Source organism: Lupinus angustifolius, unplaced genomic scaffold, assembly GCF_001865875.1.
Source record: "Lupinus angustifolius cultivar Tanjil unplaced genomic scaffold, LupAngTanjil_v1.0 Scaffold_35_66, whole genome shotgun sequence".
NCBI classification, from domain to species: domain Eukaryota; kingdom Viridiplantae; phylum Streptophyta; class Magnoliopsida; order Fabales; family Fabaceae; genus Lupinus; species Lupinus angustifolius.
The window spans coordinates 11,391-22,074 of NW_017720802.1; the positions used below are offsets into that span (position 1 = coordinate 11,391).

The following is a 10,684-nucleotide window of genomic DNA, read 5'->3' on the forward strand; positions in this document are numbered from 1 at the left end:
TTTGATCACCATAGTTGATCTCTCTTCCTCACTACTCCTTTTTTCTTATTCTACATTCATCAGCACTGGGCTGTTTCTAAACAACAATCAAGAATCAGAATGCAAGCCGATATAATCCAAGCATGTTCAGAAATGGATGGATCTCAAAATCCATCAAACCCCTTCTATCTTCACCCTGGTGATAATCACCCTGGTGATAATCCAGGTATACCATTGGTTTCTCCTCCTCTTGATGGGACCAACTATCATTCATGGAGCAAATCGATGAGGAGAGCTCTTCTTTCCAAAAACAAATACAAGTTTGTCAATGGAGTTATTCAAATGCCAAATCCCTTAGATTCAAACTATGAAGCCTGGGAAAGGTGTAATACGATGGTTGTGTCATGGATAACCATATCTTTATCAAACCAGATAGCACAAAGCACAATTTACATAGATAGTGCCCAAGAATTATGGGAAGAAATCAGAGAAAGGTTTTCTAAGGTTGATCATTTCAGGACTTCTGACCTTCTTCAAGAAATCCATTCTGTAAGGCAGGGTGAGAGAAATGTGTCTACCTTCTTTACTGATCTAAAGGTCCTATGGGAAGAGTTGGAGTCATTAAGGCCCTTGCCAGTATGCATATGTAACAACAAATGCACCTACAACACTTTGAAAACAATTAAGGATTACAGGGAGGCTGAATTGGTGATCTGTTTTTTGAAGGGACTTAATGACAATTACAATACAATCAAGACCCAAATCTTGCTCATGGAACCTTTGCCCACAATGAACAAAGTCTACTCCCTTGTGACACAGCAAGAAGGACAACAAGACACAACAAGTCAATTAGATCAAAGGAATTTGATAGGTTCAATAAACTCTAAACAAACTTGGAGAGGAAATTTTAACAGGTATAATAAAGGAAGTCAAGCTAACAATAGCAGAGTTCCTAGTCGAGGAATCATGACCAATATAAATTCAGGATCAACAGATAGAAGCATTCTTGGAAGGGGTAGCAGTCTCAAAATCTGTACTTTTTGTGGAAGGGAAAATCACACAGTGGATTCTTGCTATTATAAGCACGGATTCCCTCCTAATTTCAAGTTCAGAACAAGGTCGGGTGTTGGAGCAGTGAATGCTACAATGAATCAAGGCCACACAAGTTAGTACCAAACAAACAATGATGCTAATATAGGCAAACCAAAGGAATCAGTGTCACAAGAACAGAATGCAGAGTTAGTGTTTGACCCAATGCACTGTGTTAATCAGATGAGCATCAATGAGGAAATGATGCCTCAATCAGGTACCCTTCTTTCTAAGAATTGTTGGATACTTGATACTGGGGCAACGGATCACGTAAAAAATAGTCTTACAAATTTTATCAATTACCATAGCATTAAACCTATTTTGATAAAACTGCCTAATGGTTTCTCTATCTTAGCAAAGCATTCAGGAACCATAGCCCTTTCTGATACCCTGTTACTCACTAATGTTCTTTACATACCTGACTTTCATTACAATTTAATATCTATACATAAACTTACAGCCTCTCTTAATTGTACCATTACCTTTGACAATGTATGTTGTGTGATCTAGGATATGATTTCCTTGAAGATGATTGGACATGTTAAGGCTCACAATCATCTTTACATCCTCACAAAGACTGCCAAACCAGATTCTTCTCTTGCCCACACTGTAAACACTACTTGTAGTATAGGTTCTTTTGATCTATGGCATTTTATTTTAGGACATCCTTCCCACAATGTATTACAAAATATATGCAAATTGTTTCCTTATGTAAATTTTGATCCAAATAAAGTGTGTGACTCTTGCCATTTGGCCAAACAATCAAAAAATCCATTTACTACAAGTTCTTCTACCACTACTCTTTCGTTTGAGATTGTCCACATGGATATATGGGGACCCACTAGTATCCCATCTATCCATGGCCATAAATACTTCCTGACTGTTGTTGATGATTTTACAAGATATACTTGGCTATTTTTAATGCATAATAAGTCTAATGCTAGAAACATTATCAAAGAATATGTGAAAACTGTTTTGGTTCAATTTGTGAAAAGGGTTAAGACTATTAGATCAGACAATGGTGGGGAATTTTTTATGCCTTCTTTCTATGCTGAAACTGGAATAATGCACCAAACTTCATGTGTTGAGACACCTCAACAAAATGCTGTAGTTAAAAGGAAGCATGGGCACATTTTGAATGTAACAAGATCATTGCTCTTTCAATCCAATTTGCCAAAGGTTTTCTGGTGCTATGCAGCTAGGCATGCAATTTATTTGATTAACAGACTCCCCACTCAAGTCTTAGGCCTCAAATCTCCATCAGAAGTTATGTATGCCATTCAACCATCACTAACTGATCTAAGAGTATTTGGTAGCTTGTGCTATGCGTGTACATTGACACAACAGAGAACAAAATTGGATCCCAGGGCTAAGAGGTGTGTATTCCTTGGTTACAAACCAGGAACCAAGGGCTATTTGCTCCTTGACATGACAACCAGACAAATTTTTGCTAGTAGAAATGTTCATTTCTATGAGCATATTTTCCCATACTCCATACAACCTCTCCAAACTATCCAAGACCAGCCAGATATGTCATCCTTCCCTGCCCTATGACCAACCCATCATGCCTATACATACTACTAACAATCAAGACCAAGAACCACCCATAACAGATCAACCTACACCCAACTCAACCCACAATTCACCATCTGTCACACTTAGAAGGTCACACAGGCCCCATATTCCTCCTACCTATCTAAAAGATTTCCACTGCAGCCTTCTAAACTCATCTACTTTTGACCACCCATGCAACATTATTCATCCAATAACTTCAACTTTATCTTATCAGTCCTTATCACCAAACTATTTACATTACATCCTCAACATTACAGCACACAGTGAACCAAGAACCTTTAGTCAAGTTGTTAAATCAGAGGAGTGGATCAAGGCTATGCAAAGTGAATTGGAAGCCTTAGAACAAAATAAAACCTGGACTGTCATGGAATTGCCCCCTAGAAAGAAAGCTATAGGATTAAAGTGGGTCTATAAATTGAAGTACAAAGTTGATGGTAGCATAGAGAGGCATAAAGCTCGCCTTGTAGCAAAAGGGTTCACACAAACAGAAGGATTAGACTACTTCGATACGTTTGCACCTGTCATCAAGCTCACTACGGTAAGGTTATTGTTGGCTGTTGCATCCTCTCAAGGTTGGTTGTTGGAACAACTTGATGTAAACAATGCATTTTTGCATGGTGATTTGGATGAGGAAGTTTATATGAGCCTACCTCAAAGGGTTCATTCTTCTATCCCTAATCAAGTGTGCAAATTGAATAAATCCTTATATGGATTGAAGCAGGCAAGTCGTCAATGGTTTGAAAAATTATCGAGGGCCTTGGTGGATTTAGGATATCATCAATCTCGCCATGATCATTCCTTATTCACCAAGTCTAAGGGCACAAAATTTACTGCTTTATTAATTTACGTGGATGACTTGATTTTAGCAGGGAATGATGATGTTGAAATACAGTTGGTTAAACATCATCTACATACACGATTCAAGATAAAGAATCTTGGTAAGCTTAGATACTTCCTTGGTTTGGAGGTTGCTCATTCTTCTAAAGGTATCACACTATGCCAAAGGAAGTACACACTTGACCTCCTCTTGGATACAGATTTCTTAAACTCTAAGCCTGTGTCAACACCCATGGTGAAGGGGTGTTCTCTTTCTCAAAATGACAGCCCATTATTTCATGATGCATTGATGTATAGACAGCTGGTTGGTAGACTGTTGTATCTTACCAACACACGACCAGACATTTCCTTTGCTGTCCAACAACTCTCATAGTTCATGGCATCTCCTACAAACAATCATTATAAAGCTCTTACAAGGATTTTGCGTTATCTCAAGGGTAACCATGGTCAAGGATTATTTTATCCAGTAAATTCTTCTCTACATATTAAAGCTTTTAGTGATTCCGATTGGGCTACATGTCCTGATACACGTCGTTCTATCTCTGGTTATTGCACTTTCTTAGGAGATTCTTTGATTTCATAGAAATCAAAGAAACAAACTACTGTTTCTCACTCATCTTCGGAGGCTGAATATCATGCATTGGTGTTGGCTTCGTGTGAAATTCAGTGGCTAACTTTTCTGTTAGATGATTTTCAATTGCATCATACACAATCTGCTTTGCTTTACTGTGATAATAACTCTGCGAGATACATTGCTGCCAATGGGGTGTTTCATGAACGAACAAAACATATTGAAATCGATTGTCATGTTGTTCGTAAACGATTGCAAAAGAAGTTGTTTCATTTACTTCCTATTTCAACTCATGATCAAGTGGCGGATATTCTTACCAAAGCACTAGACCCTGCTGTTTTTTTGCATTTGTTGCCCAAGCTTGGAGTTATGAATATACACACTCAAGCTTGACGGGGGTGTTGAAGTGTTTTTTATTCAGTTGGATTTATCAGTTGTGTTTTCCTTTTTTCTGTTTAGTTTCTGTTTTAGGCAAGTTGATTAATTCTGTTTTGCAAATTCTGTTTTGCTTGTTGTATAAAGGCAACCTCTGTTGTATTCTTTTGATTCATTCAATAACAAGAAGTATTCATTGCATTCTCTTCTTCCTCATGTCTTCCAAATCTAATAATCTATCCCAAAAAGACTTTGTCCCCATGTCCCTAACCAATAGTATTTTCTAAAATAATATAAAATATTAATTTATATTTTTTATAAAAACAAATTCCAATAAAGTAACTCATTTTAATTGGTTCGGTACATCATTGGGGATACTAATGGGTACATATGATCTTCATCCATATATTCTTGGGTTCTAGTTGAGGAAAAAATACAATAAAATTACAAATATTTTGTATAAAGTAATGAAACAAATATTTTGGGCAAATGAAACAAAAAATAAAGTCTAATACTTAACAATGTAAGGCTATCCATCTAAGAAATGTAAGGCTTTGTTTGGGAGTTTGGAGAGAAAGGAAAGGAAAGGAATGAGGGGGTAAGGAAGGGGGAGGAAGGGAAGGAGAAGGGAGGACAAATCCAAGTAAATCTCACCCTTGTTTGGGAGTTTAGAATTTAGATAGGAGGTGAATGGAGAGTTAATGTAATATAAAAATACAATTTTACCCTCCCTTTAAAAAATTAATATAATGTTATGTATTATATATTGTAGAATAATATTTTTTAAACAATTTAGATTTTAAAAATTATTTCTAATATTGTGGCACTCTAATATTAATTTTAAATAATTACTTTTTCTAAAACGTTGTTTAGATTTAGATAAAATAATTTTGAAAAAACTAAAATTTATAAAACCAAAAATATGTAAAAATTAAATAACAATCTAAACAATATCACAATACTAAAATAGAAGTTTAAACAAAGTAATTTGAAGATGAATATAAACAACCATTCAATGGTTGAGTTAATACAAACCACATGAACATATTTCATGCTACAAAAGTAAGAATTCAAAGTTCATCTCTATTCTTAAGTATATTGATTTTACTCAAATTAATTACAACTAATATAAAAATATGATAAACTTTCACCATTTCAAACGTTGACCAATTTGTATTTTTTCCAAACTATTCTTCGATGCCTGCAAATAAGTAAATAAAAAGTAATCAGAAATTTACATTTGATAAAAGAGAATTTGCAAGATGTAAATAAATAATATGATACACAAGGAAACTGGGACAAGTACCTCGAGGGATCAACTGGACCAAGTACCATCTCAAGTAGTAACTCTTTGCGCTTGTCTGGAGGACAACCAATTACAGCTCTAATCCTATCAGGATTGTCAAGTAAATACAAATATGCACGAGTAAAGACATGTCTTTCAATATTTAAATCCTCCAAGCTTCGAGATTTCAGCTTCAGAAATGAGAGGTTATTGCGTAACTTTCTCATACACAATGTTGCCCTCTCTAATAGCTGAGGCAAGATCTTGTAGTGCTACCTTTATTCCATCCAATTCTTCATCATCCTTTGATTTTCTTGACCTTTTAGCTTGATTATGAGTTCCTTGTACCTCTGGAGACGTTACTTCATTTCCATCGTTAGTGCCTTGAACGCTCTCCAATGTCACCCCATTAGCATCATCAAAAGACTCAGACTCACCCACCAATTGTCTTTTGTTTCTAATGTCTTTTGCAGTCTCAGCATGTTGTCCAATAGCTCTATCCTTTCCATACAAGATCATCATCTTGTCATAATTTGCTATAGGTTTTTTCATCCATTCTTCAGCATTAGGATTTTTCTATCGCAAAAAAAGAAATTATTAATCCTCCAACCTTCTAAAATGGATGCAACATAATAAGGTATTGAAACAACATGCATTTTTAATTTTATTATAATTTTAATATACAATAAAATCGAAAATAATATTATTATACCTCAATTAGTTGTTGCCAAACTTCTTCTTCGGCACACCAACGCTTTGTCGTTGGATCCCAAGCAAATCCACTCAAGCCATTTTTGAACAAATCAAAACATTTAGAAAATCGTCTCTTCAATAACTTCCAACGACCTTTCACTTTTTCCTTCCCAAAAGCTCTTTCAAATTTTTCCTGTAACTCCTTAACTATGGCTTCATAGGCAGCTGTAGTAAAGGTCCCATTCACTCTATTTCCCTCATTTTGTTGATGCAAAAAAGCCTCAACAAGTGTATTATCCATATCATCAGTCCATGTCTCTCTTTTAGGCTCACTTTTTGTCTCAGACATTATTCCTAAAAATTTGTCACAAATTCATGAAATAGATATTAATAAAATACATCACAAATTCTTATATTAAAACATCATAAATATCAAATTCTAAATTAACATCCCAATGTATATAAGTCATGAAATACATCATACAGAAAACATCAAGAAAACACTATAAATTCTAAAATATTGCATAACAATACATCACAAATTCTCAAATTAATTCGTCATCAAGACTGATAGTCTGTCCACATAGCAGCAGCTATAGAATTTCTCAAATTCTCTCCCAAGCGAGTATGTTCTTCATCATTGTCATTTGTTAGTGCTCCATCATATTGAGCTACACTTTCACAATAAATTTCTACATCCACCTCAGCTAACAATTCTTTATCCTCAACGGGGTCTAAACCTACCAAGTAATTATGCAAAATGCAACATGCTATGATAATTCTACTTTGAGTTTTGATTCCATAATTTGACTCAGTTCCACTTGCAATAATAGGAAATTTTTTTTTCAAAACTCCAAAAGCCCTTTCAACAACATTGCGCAAGGAAGAGTGTAGATTGTTGAATAATTCTTGAGGTGTTCGAGGTGGATTTCTTGCAGAGAATTCCTTCAAGTGATAACGTGTTGATCTATAAGGGGTAATTAGTCCCTTTCTCAACATGAATCCAGCATCGAGAAGATAAAATTTACCTAATAAAACATGAATTATTTCAAAAAAAATATACATAAAGGAAGAAGGAAAAAGAAAAATATGAAGAAAAAATATAGTATCTTCACTACCTCTAAATATCTACAGACTATTTGTTCTACGTAATGCATCTTTCAATACTCTTGAATCAGATGTTGTGCTCTCCCATCCATGCAGAACATAAGTAAACCTTAGATCAAAAGAGCATGCAACTAGAACATTTTGTGTTGGAAAATCCTTCCTACCACGATATTTTGGAGCTTCAAATAATGGCACTTTTACACGAACGTGTGTACAATCAATTGCCCCAACACAATCCTATCATTGGCAATTTATCATTGACATCAATATTTTTTAATATGCAAATTCTTAATTTTAATATTAAATATATTTTACCTTAAAAAATGGGTTAAATCGGTTGCTTCCAAGAATTTCTATAGGGATTCGTCTGCCATCAGGTTGCTTGAGATATCTCTCTTCTAACTCAATTATCGACAAAAGCACACGATGGAAATGACGACTGATAGTCTCACCAGATCGTTGAAACCAGAATTGAATCTGATGATTTCTTACATTATGTGTTAGAATGTAGAGTGTTTTGGCAACTTGTTCCTCTACACTAACCCTTTGTGTTGATCGAAGTCCACCCTCTGATTCTAATAGAGCACATAAATTTAAGAAGGTTTTAGGCCTCATTCTTGTTAACTTTTTACCTTCGATGGTATCAAGTTTCTTCATAAAGTCCCTTCTTATTCTATCCTTTTCTAAAGTCAAAGCACGATCAACTATCCTTCTTTGAGATTGGACTTTCATTATGTAGTAATAAACTACAATACATATAACTTGAACAATAGCCCTTTGACGACTTTCTCTCCATCTAAAGTAAGCAAGACTTCTCTCTTCTCCTTGATCATCCATCTATTATTCTATTGTCATTTACATAAAGAGAATATTAGGTCCTAACTAACATCTAACTCTGGACCTAGCTAAATATCAAACTCTATATTTATAAATTTAGTGATTTTAGGACATTAGCTCAACAACTAAGCTTTATACTACAAGCTTAGATATTTGATGAATACACATTGAGAATCATAAAACATATTATATGTATCACAAATGCAATACATTCAATCCACACACAAATTGTTACTAATCATAAATTTTGAGGAGCAATAGCCTCATTCTTGTAACAGAGGAATTTTTTTACCTATCTAAAGAGTAAAGCATCAGAACTTGTTCTGAACAAGTTGACCCCAATTTGGTTGGGATTCATTGATGCAAATAATAACATAACACCAAATTCTACTATTGGATAGTTATAGTCACAAATTTGTTGCTAGAACAGTGAATTAATTTTTAGTATAAATTACTTAGATCAAGCAAAGTAACAATGTTAGACAATTAGGAAACAAAATTGTGACACTAGATCTATTCATTGTTGGAGAAGAAGATTTTTGAATATGATGTCATAATATATGGAATCAAACTTTTAACCATTTGGTCTTTCTGAGATCTAGTAGGACCTTACACCACTAGACTAACACTTTGGTTAAGAAACACATGTTTAAGAAAATGAAAAACATAGTCCAATCAAATTTTGCTTTTGGACACAAACTTTATGCCAAATTTTATCAAGGGAAACAAGAATACAATTTAATACATCTTGAAACACCATAAAGGCAAGCTAGAAATAAACCAAAACTAAGAGAGAAAAAATGATTGAGGGTACTTCTCAAATCTCAACAACAAATGCCAGAACAATATTCTAATGCACTATCCTCTCATTCTAATGTACTTGCAACCTTCATTCCCACCAACCATAAGGGCACTTCACTAACAGTAAGTAAAGAAGAGATCATGACAATTGCAAAAATGTAACAACATGCAAGTCAATTAAATAAGAAAAAAGTTGAAACATAGACATAAGATTTAGATGATTAAGAAAGTGATGGGGGCTTGAGTCAAATAGAAAAGATAGAATTATTTTTTAGACAATGGGGAAAGTGATGAAACATCTATATAATGACAAGTCTAATAGGATTATGGCTTCTACATAAGGCCACTATTAAAACACACACAAGAAAACAAAACTTTTTCAATCATTCTAACCATTCTCTCATATTTTGGAGGTACCAATAGCATAATGTTAACAAAAGCAAAGATGTTTTGCTTGTGTTTTTATGATACACTTTTTCCTATTCCTTTTCCACTTCCTGCTACAATTACAACCTCATTTCTTATATAAAAACTAACTTTAAGTTTTCATAAAGAATGAATGCTATTGTTAAATAAAGTCCACACACCTATCTTATAATCACATAGATAGTTGAAACAAAAAGAAGGCTTCCTTCAGTAGCAACATTATTTACAAAAGATGGATTTCTTCACAATGAAAAATGTAAACAAAATGGCCATGGTTGATACAGAACATCCCATTAAAAATTAAATGTATCATGAAGAGTAGAAAATTCACACTAACCATTATATAAATAACAAAATGTGAAGTTCTAAAAATCTCAACAACAATTATGCATTGTCTTCTAGAAACATAAACATAAACCTAACATAATAGATCTAGAATACAAATTCACTAATTATAGTGACAAATTGAACATGATATTGAAAATAGAAGTGTTTAGATTCGTAGTGGTACATACCAAGTATAATTCGAGATTCTTACAAACATAAAAGTTAAACCACCTTCAATCCAACGAAAATCACAAAATCCTGAGAGAGAAAGAAGCAATGAAAATCAAGAATGAGAAGAAAACACAAATTGATTCATCAATGAAAGGAGAAAGTTACCAATCGTGCATGACAAAGAAAGATAGCTTCATCATCATTTCTGGATTTCTGGTTGAAGCTTCACATAGAGAGAAGGAGAGAAAGAACGCAGGAATAAACTAGGTAAAAATAAATGAGAAAGGGTATAGATGTAATTAACAAATGTTAGTAAGGATAATTTGGTATTTTACCTTGTTTTTCTCCCAAAAACCCCCAAAATGGGGGAACAGCAAAAAATGGGGTTATGGGGGTTTTAGAGGGTTTTAAAAAAAATTCAAAACCCTCCCCCTCCTATAATTAAACTCCCAAACAAGGGATTTCCCTCCTAAACTATCCCATTCCTTCCCTTTCCCTCCAAATTAAGTCTCCCAAACAAAGCCTAAAGGAACATAATGAACCCATAATTAAAAGGAATAACTGAGAAAGTGGAAGAAGAGTGTATTGTGACAAAATCTCTCATAGATTAA

The 10,684-nt window shown here is 34.1% G+C and overlaps 2 protein-coding genes across 2 annotated transcripts; both read right to left on the reverse strand.

Moving 5' to 3' along the window:
* Nucleotides 1-5,918: 5,918 nt before the first annotated feature.
* Nucleotides 5,919-6,753, reverse strand: LOC109338668 (L10-interacting MYB domain-containing protein-like). Its single transcript, XM_019575953.1, has 2 exons — nt 6,424-6,753; nt 5,919-6,287 (listed from the first exon to the last, which is right to left on the reverse strand). The coding sequence occupies exons 1-2, from the start codon at nt 6,751-6,753 to the stop codon at nt 5,919-5,921; spliced, it is 699 nt and encodes a 232-aa protein (XP_019431498.1).
* Nucleotides 6,754-6,965: 212 nt separating this feature from the next.
* Nucleotides 6,966-8,348, reverse strand: LOC109338669 (putative nuclease HARBI1). Its single transcript, XM_019575954.1, has 3 exons — nt 7,827-8,348; nt 7,541-7,748; nt 6,966-7,432 (listed from the first exon to the last, which is right to left on the reverse strand). Exons 1-3 carry the CDS (start codon nt 8,346-8,348, stop codon nt 6,966-6,968), a joined length of 1,197 nt encoding a protein of 398 aa, XP_019431499.1.
* Nucleotides 8,349-10,684: the final 2,336 nt, after the last annotated feature.